The sequence below is a fragment of the Hemitrygon akajei genome, chromosome 1 (genome assembly GCF_048418815.1).
Source record: "Hemitrygon akajei chromosome 1, sHemAka1.3, whole genome shotgun sequence".
In the NCBI taxonomy this organism is placed as follows: Eukaryota; Metazoa; Chordata; class Chondrichthyes; order Myliobatiformes; family Dasyatidae; genus Hemitrygon; species Hemitrygon akajei.
The window spans coordinates 5974560-5987550 of record NC_133124.1 but is presented as its reverse complement, the minus strand read 5'-3'; the positions used below and the strand labels follow the sequence as shown (position 1 = coordinate 5987550).

Below are 12991 nucleotides of genomic sequence, written 5' to 3'. Positions count from 1 at the left end.
GGAGGGCAAGCTGTTGCCTAGGCAGCACAGTTCCCATCTGATGAGCCCAAAGGAACGTCAGAGACCATAACAGTTTGGCACCAGCAGCTCGGCCGGAGACGCCAGTCAGCGGTGAACTCAACATAGGACTGCCTTAGAAACTCCAGCTCTGGATTCTCCCTCAGGGTTCACTCCTGAAGCCGACCCTGAGTGGGCATAGCTGCAAAGCAGCAGGGGTTTAAGATCAGAGATTTCCTTCTCCTAGATGAGCTGCCAATCATGGCTGACAAATACCATCTACCCAAAGCAAAGGGTTTTAAGGCAGCAGTAACCTGCCTTTACCCCTTCTCCTCTCAGCAGAAACGGTACCACTGGACTTAGTAGCTAAGCCAGACGTGAAGACCAGGAGCTGGACAGTTGTCAGAGGCTATTTGAGATGCACATCATTGGGAGCATTTAATAGGTAATGGGAGCTCATCCCCACTACCATCCCAGTTATAACAACCTTCAGGAACCATGGAGAAACATACCTGCCACTGATACCTCCCGACATCGCACAAGATCACATTTATTCCCAACTAATATAATTGGAATGTCCTCAGCCTGCCGAATCCTCCGGAGCTGAATACGAAGCTCGGACGCTTTCTCAAAACTTGCTCTGTCTGTGATGGAGTAGACGATGAGATAAGCATCGCCAATCTGCATACAGTGATCCTGCACCCAGCTATCTTCATCCTGCCAGCACGCACAGATTGAGATGAAAAAAATCAAAATCAATTCTATTTCTGGACAGAAATCATCAGATGCATAGATCATCATGCTCCACTTTACGAACTGCTGTCAACTACAGTGCCAGATACTAGAGAAAGTAACTGAATACTCACTAGGAAAGTCCACTGAGCAGAAACTGCATTAGTCTGATTTTAAACACGAGAGATTCTGCAGATGCTAGAAATCCAGAGCAGCACACACAAAATGGCCATAGACCTGGGTGAATTCTTACAGTACATCTACAAAACAGGTTAATTTTTCTCTTTTAATGTCTCTTTTCTCCTTTTCAAAGTGGCTGGGATCCTGTCAGAGTCCGTGATCTACAGCTGCATTCAAAGTGCAGCTCTTCACAGTAGCGGGTTCCCGCTCTCATCAGGTGGCCTGGCATTTTTAGTATCTCCGGGTGCAGCCCGGAAGAGGTGCACCTTCGAGGTACAGTCCTGTGGATGATCTGATTCCTCACCAGTTTTGCCAACTGACACATCAAGACAGCAGTGTACATTGCTGTCAAAAGAAGACCCTCGAACCGTGGGAGCTTGAATAAGCAAAGCAGCAGATTGCAACATTGGAACAGCGAGCTGTAGGTCTCCCCTCTTGTTTGTTGCAGGAGTGATATCTCTCTCTACCTCGTTAGTGAGAGAGAAAGCCTGTGGGATGTTGAAATGTTGGACAGTAGCTCCTGGTGGTCTCTCGATCGTGGTGGCTGGGGGCTTCATTATTGCGTGGAGCTGGAGCAAATGGGGGAGTGGGATCTTTGGGGTTCTAATTTTTTTCTGTCATTCATTCTTTGGGGATTTTCCTTCTGTTTCATGGATGACTGTGAAGAGTAAGAATTTCAGGTTGTAAACTGTATACATTCTCTGATATTAAATTGAACCACTGAATTGCAGGTTAGTCAGCATCTATGGAGAGGAATAAACAGTCAACATTTTGGACTGAGATCCTTCAACTGGATCATCTGCAGAATGTAAACACAAGGGTTTCTGCTGATGCTGGAAATCCAGAGCAACACACACAAAATGCTGGAGGAACTCAGCAGGTCAGGCAGCATCTCTAGAGCGGAGTAAAGAGTCAACAATTCAGCCAAGACCATTCCTCAGGATAAGATTTGAAGCTACTGAAGGTTTACACCAACAAATTTCAACAAGTTCATTCCAACATCCGTGCACAATTTCTGTATGCAATTTCTGAAATGTTCACTCTGGGTCCCACACAGTGCAAAACTATATTACACAGTACAGTTTACAGGCTTGTCTTCTTTTATTTTTGGGCCCCTTATCTACGAAAGGAAATGCTAGCACCTCACCTGCCCACCTCCTCTGGGTCCCCACCTCTGTCCTTTTCCCTATGGGCCTCTCCTGTCAAATTCTTTCTTCTTCAGCACTTTACCTCTTTCCCCGTCACCTCCAGTTTCTTACTTCCTCCCCCTTCCCCAACCCACCCAGCTTTAATAACTCATCAGGGGTGATTGATAAGTTTGTGGCCTAAGGTAGAAGGAGATGAGTTATTAACTTCAAACTATTTGCATAATCACTCAAAGAGTTGAACTGCATGTACTTGTAACAAGAGCTGTATAACTCATCTCCTTCTACCTGTGGTCACAAACTTATCAATCACCCATCTGTGGACACTTTCTGGAGGTCCAAGATCCGTATGCTCCACGACCGCTGGACTAAGTGTGTAAGTGTAGGAGGGGACTTTGTTGAAAAATAAATGTGCTAGGTTTTCTAAAATTGACTCCTTCTACCTTGGGCCACAAACTTATCAATCACCCCTCATATATGAACTTTGATAATAAATTAGTTTTGAACTTTGTCAGCTCAAGCTGTAAGATTGAGGTTCGGTTCCCGCTGCTGTCTGTCAGGAGTTTGTACGCTCTCCATGTGGACGTGTGGGTTTTCTCTGGGTGCTCCTGTTTCCTCTCACATACAGAGATGTACACATTAGGGTTAGTAAGTTGGGAGCATGTGATGTTGGCACCAGAGGCATGGCGACATTTGCAGGCTGCTTTCGGTACAATCTTCGCTGATTTGAGTCGATGCAACAGCACATTCACTGTATGTTTTGATGCACATGTGACAAATAAAGATAATTTTTAATCTTTAAGGTCCTGTGATCTAAAGCATCATATTTGCTGAAAGGATTCTGAGAGGCATGACAGAATGGGAGGTGTGGACATCCACACATCCTTTATGGACCAGTCAATAAACAGAGTCACGGGCATCAGGGATACGTTCATTATGGCCCGTTGTCGTATAATGCGGGCAATCGGGGTCTTTCCATGAGCATGAGTGTTCTTGGCAAATTTTTCTACAGAAGAGCCTTCTTCATGGCAGTGTCTTTACAAGACAGGTGACCCCAGCCATTATCAATCCTCTTCTGAAATTGTCTGCCTGGCGTCAGTGGTTGCATAGCCAGGACTTGTGATGTGCACCGGCTGCTCATATGACCATCCATCACCTGCTCCCATGACTTCATGTGACCATGATCGGGTGGGGGGGGTGGGGGGGTGCTAAGCAGGCGCTGAGCCTTGCCCAAGGGTGACCTGTAGGCCAGTAGAGGGAAGGAGCACCGTACATCTCCCTCAGTAGAGATGTATCTCCATCCCACCACCCAGCGGAGGGTAGGAGCACCTCACACCTCCTGTGCTGAGGTCGTATCTCTACCCCACCACCCAATGCATCTAGGGCAACTATCGCTCACACTGTTGACAGCACAAGCAAGAATGGAGCTGGTGTCTGGTGTACATTTCTGATTGTGTCATTAAAAGATGTGAGATCGAAGGGAAAGATGCAGAGGAAGCCTATGAGGATGTTGCCAGCACTAGAAACAGAGTGTGGGCTGAATGGCCCAATGGAAAATGATAAAGATTAACAACTGGTTCTATTTGTCACATGTACATCGAAACATTACTATTTGATTCAGACAGGTCTGCAGCTGTTAGGCAGTACAAAAGTCATTTTGTGCAACCTTGCAGCAATAGAACATTGGAACTACAGTACGAAACTTCAGTAAAAGTGAATCCATAAAGCTCGCAAAGATTAGATATTATTGTCACGTGTACATCTGAAAGTGACAACTTGTTTGGTGAAGTGGAGATACTTCTCTACCAAAGGAGGTGTAAAACGCTCCTTAACTCCACTAGCCTGCAGGTCCCCCTTGGGCAAAGTGTAGCACTTGTTTATCACCCCACCCCCCCCCCCCCGAATCAGGGTCATGTGAAGCCACGGGAGCAGGTGGTGGATGGTCGTATGAGCAGCTGGTGCACATCACAAATCCTGGTTATGCATTCACTGACCCCAGGCAGACAACCTCTGAAGAGTATTGACAGTGGCTGCGGTCACCCATCTTGTAAAGACACTGCCCAGAAGAAGGCAACGGCAAACCATTTCTGTAGAAAAATTTGCCAAGAACAATCATGGCAACGGAAAGACCATGTTCGCCATGGCATACAACACAGCACATAACGAACAAACAAACGAACATCACAACATACAGTGGAATGTGTCATTTGCATCAATTCAAATGAGCGAGGATCGTGCAGGGCAGCCAGCAAGTGTCGCCACATTTCCAGCGCCAACATAGCAGTCCACAACTCACTAACCCTAACTGTACGTCTTTGGACCGTGGGAGGAAACCCACATGGTCACAGAGAAAATGTACAACGTCCTTACAGGCAGCGGTGGGATCACAACCGGTTCATAGCCTGTTGTAAAACGATGCACTAACTGGTAGGTTAGCATGCTCGATGAGAAAGATGTAGCTTCGAGCAACGATTCAGTAACCCTGGTTTGTTTACTCTGGGATAAAGCAGGCTCTGAGCAGACTCCACTGAGGTGCCAAACATTATCAGAGTGCAAGTAGGAAGCACCTATTGCCCTTTGTGTACAGGGAAAAATCGGGGGCAAAGTTTTAATGATAATCAGATTGTGAACTGGTTTTTCCCACAGAGGCTGGGTGAGCCTAGAATTAGAGGTCAGGGGTTAAGTGTGAACGGTGAAATGGTTAAGGGGAGCATGAGGGGAAACATTTTCACTCAGAGGGTGGCGAGAGCGAGGAACGAGCTGCCAGAGGAAGTGGTGGATGTGGGCTCAATTTCAGCATTTAAGAGAATTTTGGTCAGGTACATGGATGGGAGGGACATGGAGGACTGTGGCCCAGGTGCAGGTTGATGGGAGTAGACAGATTAATAGTTCAACTCAGACCAGATGGGCCAAATGGCTGGTTTCTGTGCTGTAGTGTTCTATAACTTCTATGACCTTTAGATTCTAGGTGAAGTGAGGGAAGTTTTTTTCCTCTTTGGTAAGAGTACGGTAAAGGCAGCAACTTGTCACATTTAAACAGTGAGACCTTTTGATCTGTTGATGGAGTTTAGGGTGGAATGAGAACACGGAACTTTACAACACTGTACAGGCCTTTCGGCCTTCTAATCAATGTAACTCAGGGGTTCCCAGCCTGGGCTCCATCAACCCCTCGGTTAATGATAGGGGTCCATGGTATTAAAAAAATTGGGAACCCCCGATCTAGCCCTTTCCTCCCACAAAGCCCTCCATTTTTCTATCATCCATGTGCCAAGGTAAGTTTCTTAAATCTCCCTAATGTATCTGCCTCTATTTTCATCTCTGGCAATGCACTCCGCACACCCACCACTCACTGTGTAAGGAACTGACCTCTGACAAATACCCTATACTTTCCTCCAATCACCTTAAAAATTATGCCCCTCAACCCAAATTTCCTGCCTTCTCCCCATAATCTTTGATGCCCTGACTAATCAAGAAGCTATCAAACTCCACTATAAATATGCCCAATGACTTGGCCTTTACAGGCAATGAATTCCACAGATTCACCACCCTCTGGCTAAAGCGATTCCTCTTTGTCTCTACTCTAAATGGATACCCCCTCTATTCTAAGGCTGTGCCCTCAGTTCTAAGTCTCCCCCACAATGGGAACATCCTCTCCATGCCCACTCTATCTAGGCCTTTCAATATTTGATAGGTTTCAATGAGATGCCCTCTCATTCTTCTAAACTCCAGTGACTACAGTCCCAGAGCAATAAAACAATCCTCACTTGTTAATGTTAAACCTACATCCTTCCACAAGGCTGCTAATTTAAACAATTATGTAAGATACATGTTACAACACAAAATATTTTACATTCTAAATACTTGTTTCACATACAGTGGGTGTGTTCTTTTGGCAAGCAGATAAAGACATACAATTTGTGATCATCTTGAGCTACGTGATAAATAATGTGGTTTGAATGATTATTTTACAGTCAACAATACAAGTAGGATTTCCTGCTGGCCACCATTTTATTTTGATTTCCAATTCCCATTCCAACGTGGCGGTCCCATGGCCTTCTCTACTGCCGCAATGAGATCACACTCAGGTTAGAGGAGCAACACCTCATATTCCATCTGGGTAGCCTCCAACCTGATGACATGAACACCAATTCCTCTAAAATCTGGTAACTTCACACCCCGCACTTTTCTCCATTTTTACATTCCCAGTTCAGGCTCCCCTCTTACCCCTTTGCTTCTCCTCAACCTGCCCCAGTTCTCTCTCAGGTATCCCTCCTCCTTCCCTGTCTCCCCTGGTCCACTGTCCTCTCCGATCAGATTCTCCCTCCTTCCCTCTCTCCCCTGGTCCACTCTCCTCTCCGATCAGATTCTCCCTCCTCCTTCCCTCTCTCCCCGGTCCACTCTCCTCTCCGATCAGATTCTCCCTCCTTCCCTGTCTCCCCTGGTCCACTGTCCTCTCTGATCAGATTCTCCCTCCTCCTTCCCTCTCTCCCCTGGTCCACTCTCCTCTCCAATCAGATCCTCCCTCCTCCTTCCCTCTCTCCCCGGTCCATTCTCCTCTCCGATCAGATTCTCCCTCCTTCCCTCTCTCCCTTGGTCCACTGTCCTCTCTGATCAGATTCTCCCTCCTTCCCTCTCTCCCCTGGTCCACTGTCCTCTCCGATCAGATTCTCCCTCCTCCTTCCCTCTCTCCCCTGGTCCACTCTCCTCTCTGATCAGATTCTCCCTCCTCCTTCCCTCTCTCCCCGGTCCATTCTCCTCTCCGATCAGATTCTCCCTCCTTCCCTCTCTCCCCTGGTCCACTCTCCTCTCCGATCAGATTCTCCCTCCTTCCCTCTTCCCTCTCTCCCCTGGTCCACTCTCCTCTCCGATCAGATTCTCCCTCCTCCTTCCCTCTCTCCCCGGTCCACTCTCCTCTCCGATCAGATTCTCCCTCCCTTCCCTCTCTCCCCTGGTCCACTCTCCTCTCCGATCAGATTCTCCCTCCTTCCCTCTCTCCCCTGGTCCACTCTCCTCTCCGATCAGATTCTCCCTCCTCCTTCCCTCTCTCCCCCGGTCCACTCTCCTCTCCGATCAGATTCTCCCTCCTTCCCTCTCTCCCCTGGTCCACTCTCCTCTCCGATCAGATTCTCCCTCCCTTCCCTCTCTCCCCTGGTCCACTCTCCTCTCCGATCAGATTCTCCCTCCTCCTTCCCTCTCTCCCCTGGTCCACTCTCCTCTCCGATCAGATTCTCCCTCCTCCTTCCCTCTCTCCCCTGGTCCACTCTCCTCTCTGATCAGATTCTCCCTCCTCCTTCCCTCTCTCCCCTGGTCCACTCTCCTCTCTGATCAGATTCTCCCTCCTTCCCTTTCTCCCCTGGTCCACTCTCCTCTCTGATCAGATTCTCCCTCTTCCTTCCCTCTCTCCCCTGGTCCACTCTCCTCTCCGATCAGATTCCTTCTCCAGCCCTTTACCTCTTCCATCTGTCACCTCCCAGCTTCTCACTTCAGCCCCAATCATCTACCAGCTTGCACTCCCCCCTCCCTACCTTCTTATTCTGGTTTCTTCTCTCTTCCTTCCCAATCCTGATGAAGGATCTCAAACTGAAACCTCCACTGTTTATTCATTTCCATAGATGTAGGCTGACCTACTGAGATCCTCCAGCATTTTGTGTGTTGCTCTGGATTTCCAGCATCTGCACAATCTCTAGTCTTACTTATTAGCAGCTAACTTATGACAGGTGTTGTAGGGGAAAGGACAGATAGTGAGGGCTGATAACTAGTAAACAGTGATGTGGATTGTGCTAATCAGAATCAGGTTTAATGTCACTGGCATAGGTTGTAAAATTCGTTAACTTTATGGCAGCAGTACAATGCAATACATGATAATATAGAAAAAAACTGAATTACATTAAGTATATATAAATATTTTAAAATAAGCAGTGTCAAAAAACACAAGTAAAAACATAGTGAGTAGTGTTCATGGGTCCAATGTTCATTTAGGAATCGGATGGCAGAGGGGAAGAAGCTGTTCCTGAATCACTGAGTGTGTGCCTTCAGGCTCCTGTACCTCCTACCTGATGGTAACAGTGAGAAGAGGGCGTATCCTGGGCAATGGGAGCCCTTAATGATGGACACCACCTTCTAAGGCACCACTCCTTGAAGATGTCTTGAATACTACAGAGGCTAGTACCCACGATGGAGCTGACTAATTTTACAAGCTTTTGCAACTTACTTTGATCCTGTGCACGTGGAGAGCATTCTGACTGGCTACGTCACTGTCTGTTGGGGGGGGGGGGGGGGGGGGGAGCGACTGCACAAGATCGAAGTAATTTGCAGAAACTTGTAAAACTAGTCAGCTCCATCATAGAAGTTTGAGTGTTTTAGGTGACAAACCAAATCTCCTCAAATTCCTAATGAAATACAGCCGATGCCTTGTCTTTATAGCTGTATCAATATGTTGTGTCCAGGTTAGATCCTCAGAGATATTGACACCCAGGAACTTGAAATTGCTCACTCTCTGCACTTTGGTCCCTCAATGAGGAATGGTTCACGTTTCTTCATCTTACCCTTCCTGAAGTCCACAACCAGTTCTTTGGTCTTACAGATGTTGAGTGCCAGGTTGTTGCTGTGACACCACCAGCTGGTATATCTCACTCCTGTACGCCCATCTGATATTCTGCCAACAATGGTTGTATCAGCAAATTTATAGATGGCATTTGAGCTATGCCTAGCCACACAGTCATGGGAATAGAGAGAGTAGGGCAGTGGGCTAAGCACACATTCTTGAGGTGCACCAGTGTAGATTGTCAGTGAGGTGGAGATGTTATTTCCAATCTGCACAGATGGTAGTCACCCAGGAAGTTGAGGATCCAGTTGCAGAGGGAGGTACAGACGCCTAGGTTCTTGCAAACAAGGAAAAATCTGCAGATGCTGGAAATCCAAACACTACACACAAAATGCTGGAGGAACTCCGCAGGCCAGGCAGCATCTATGGAAAAGAGTACAGTTAACGTTTTGGGCTGAGACTGGGAAAAAAAGGTGAGGAGTCAGAGTAAGAAAGTGGGGGAAGGCAAAGAAGAAGCACAAGGTGAGAGGTGAAACCGGGAGAGGGGGAGAAGTGAAATAAAGAGCTGAGGAGTTGATCGTTGAAAGATTTACAGGGCTGGAGAAGACAGAAGGCAAGAAAAGGGGGAGGTGATAGACAGAAAAGGAAATAGGGTGAGAGAGGGAAGTGGGAATGGGGAATGATAAAGGGGGGGTGGTGGCATTACCAGAAGTTCAAGAAATCAATGTTCATGCCATCAGTTTGGAGGCTACACAGATGGAATACAAGGTGTTGCTCCTTCAACCTGAGTGTGGCCTCATCGCGACAGTAGAGGCCATAGATGGACATATCGGAATGGGAATGGGACATGGATTAAAATGGGTGGCCACTAGGAGATCCCACTTTTTCTGGCAAACGGAGCGTAGATGCTCGTCAAAGCAATCTCCCAATCTGTGTTTGGTCTCCCCGATATACAGGAGGCCACACTGGGAGCCCCAGATACAGTAGATGACCCTAACAGACTCACAGCTGAAGTGTTGCCTCACCTGAAAGGATTGTTTGGAGCCCTGAATGGTAGTGAGGGAGGAGGTGTAGGGGCAAGTGTAGCACTTGTTCCGCTTGCAAGGATAAGTGCCAGGAGGGAGATCAGTGGGGAGGGTTGAATGGACAAGGGAGTCACATAGGGAATGATCCCTGAGGAAAGCAGAAAGTTGGGGGGGGGGGGGGGGTAAGATGTGCTTGGTGGCAGGATTTTGCAGGAGACAGCGAAAATTCCAGAGCATTATTTGCTACTTGCTGGAAGCGGAGGCTGGTGGGGTGTAAGTGAGGACAAGAGGAACCCTGCCCCTGGTGGGATGGCAGAAGAATAGGGTGAAGGCAGACGTGTGTGAAATGGAAAAGGTGCGGTTGAGGGCAGCATTGATGGTGGAGGAAGGAAAGCCCCTTTCTTTGAAGGAGGAGGACATCTCATTAGATCTGGAATGAAAAACCTTATCCTGGGAGCAGATGGAGGAATCAAGAGAAGGGATTGGCATTTTTACAAGTAACAGAGATATAATCCAACTGTGAGAGTCAGTTAGTTTATAATAGACATCAGTAGATAAGCTGTCTCCTGAGAGAGAGAGAGAGAGAGAGAGAGAGAGACACAGAGAGATTGAGAAAGGGAAGGGATGGAGCAGGTAAATAGGCACTGGACATCCGTAGTGAAATAAGATTATTGGGGCCAGGGAACATGAAATCATTGAAAAGGTCAAGAGCGTGTGAAGTGTCACGGATGTAGGTAGGAAGGGACTGAACAAGGGAGGTTGAACCAAGGTTCTGTAGCTTTTCGATTGGGACTGTGGGAATGATGGCGTTAAAAGCTGAGCTGAAGTCAATAAGCAGCGTCCTGACGTAGGGATTTGCACCATCGGGGCGATCCAAGGCCGAGTGGAGAGCCGTTGAGATCACTTTTGCTGTTGACCTATTGTGGTGACAGATGAATCGCAGGGGGTCCAGGTCCTTCCTGAGGCAGGAGTTGATTCTGGCCGTGACCAACCTCTCAAAGCATTTCATCACCGTAGGTGTGAGTGCTGCCGAGCGACAGTCGTTGAGGCAACTCAAGCTGCTCTTCTTGGGCACCAGTACAGTTGTTGTCCTTTTGAAGTACCATAGGTGGGAACTTCTGACAGTGGCAGCGAGAGGTTGAAATGTAGAGACATGGAATGGAGCAGTGATGACACCCAAGTTTCAGGAACTTCACTGATATTATAGCGTGCTCCCATTATATGAGAAAAGCAGCTCTACTGTTAGATCTGTGCATCATTATTGTATTCTGTAATAAGGATCTAGTCTGCTACTTAAGTAAAACTTTCTGTAGCCACCATTCTGTTGTCAGAATATATTTTTAATGATAATCTCGTCAGCTGAGTTTGTAAAAGCTCTACCAAATTCATGCTCAGGTAGATCAGCTTTGACTGGTCTCCTGCTGTGCATCAGTTTATCATAAACCATCTGTAGTTCAAATATCAACTCCGTATGGACTCTCTGTTTACCATTACAATTGTGGATACCAATATCGTGGGCTGGTTTCTGTACTGTATCATTCTCTGACTATAAAGGTTGGAGCCAGACCTCACAAACAGGAAGAAAACGCCTGTCAATTCAAACACCGACTCCATGTGATCTCTCAGTACAGAGGCATCTTTATTGAGGAAGCCCATAAGTTATATCCTGAATGGCTAATACATGCAGAGTGATAGGAGATAATTCCACTACCTTGTTCTCCCATGTGTCCATTACAATAAGCGTAGTGCCCTCACCGTCAACGGTTATCGTTCGCTCATAGGTGTCTTCTACAAAGAATGAGAAAATAGACATTTATAAATAGATACAATACAAGAGATTCTGCAGATGCTGGAAATCCACACAAAATGCTGGAGGAACTGCTGATCCCCTGGGATTTTCATGCATGACAGTCTCTAGAGTTTACAGAGAATGGTGTGAAAAACAAAAAACATCCAGGGAGCAGCAGCTCTGTGAATAAAAATGCCTTGTTAATGAGAGAGGTCGGAAGAGAATGGCCAGACTGACTCATTCTGACAGGAAGGCGACAGTAACTCAAATGTTACAACAGTGGTGTGCAGAAAAACATCTCTGAACACACAGCACGCTGAACCTTGAAATGGATGGGCTACAGCAGCAGGAAAAAACACAGGGTTTCCAATAAAGATACCACTGAGAACGGATTATGGAACAGCACTGTACAGGTCCTTTGGCTCACGGCCAGACTATGTAACAGTTTCTTCCCCCAAACTATCAGACTCCTCAATACCCAGAGCCTGGACTGACACCTTGCCCTACTGTCCTGTTTATTGTAATGCCTGCACTGTTTTGTGCACTTTGTTTTTTTACATAGTTCAGTCTAGTTTTTGTACTGTGTCATGTAACACCATGGTCCTGAAAAACATTGTCTCATTTTTACTATGCACTGTACAAGCAGTACAAGGTACAAGGTGCTGTACAAGGTCGAAATAACAACAAAAGTGACTTGACTTGACAATGTTGTGCTGACCTTTTAACCTACTTTAAAATCAATCTAATCCTTTCATTCTACATAGCCTCCATTTTTCTGTTATCCATGTGCCAATTTAAGAGAAGTTCCTTAAGGTTGTCATAGCCGGGGGTGGTGGTGGAGATAAGCTCCCACTACCTATTAAATACTCCCAATGGCATGCTCCTCAAATAGCCTCTGACAGTGAAGACCAACTCCTGGCCTTCACGTGTTACTTAGCAACTCAGCCCAGCAGAACGTTCTACTGACAGGAGAAGGGGCAAAGGCAGGACACTGGCTCCTTAAAACCAGTCACTTCGGGCAGATAGGTCTCATCAGCTGTGGTTGGTGACTCATCTAGGAGAAGGAAAACTCTGATCTCAAACCTCCACTGCCTTACATCTATACCCACTCATGGGGAAAGCTTCCAGAGTAAACCCTGAGGAAAAATCTGCAGCTGGAGTTTCTAAGGCCGCCCAGTGTTGAATTTAACGCTGGCCGGCTACTCCCGGAGCCAAACTGTATCGGTCTCTGACGTTCCTTTGTGTTCATCAGATCCATGGAGAAGGGGGCAACAGCTTGCTCTCCATATCGTACTGCCCTGGCTTGCATCATCAATAACTCACTCTGAGACGTAAAAGCGAGGTATCGGCTTTTATTGACTGGAAGAAGGAACAAGCAGTGAGTGACCACCATACTACATCCTGGAGACTGAGAGGCCGGGCTCAGACCTCAATCGCCTTTATACAGGGGTCTGTGGGAGGAGCCACGGTCTGTGGGAGGAGCCACAGGAGCAGTCAGCAAGGGGCGTGTCCAGGCAGGTATATGTAGTTCACCACACCTGGCTTGCATGTCTAGACAGCTAGGATGCAACATCCACAG

The 12991-nt window shown here is 47.1% G+C and overlaps 1 protein-coding gene across 2 annotated transcripts in view; it reads right to left on the bottom strand.

Moving 5' to 3' along the window:
• gem (GTP binding protein overexpressed in skeletal muscle) overlaps positions 1–12991 on the bottom strand; it is a 38146-nt gene that overhangs the window by 6633 nt on the left and 18522 nt on the right. For both annotated transcript variants that reach the window (XM_073027308.1, XM_073027215.1), the window contains exons 3-4: positions 11335–11411; positions 510–714 (exon numbers count right to left, since the gene is read on the bottom strand). In XM_073027308.1, the coding sequence (XP_072883409.1) occupies positions 510–714; positions 11335–11411 (282 nt within the window). The remainder of the gene's footprint in view (positions 1–509; positions 715–11334; positions 11412–12991) is intronic.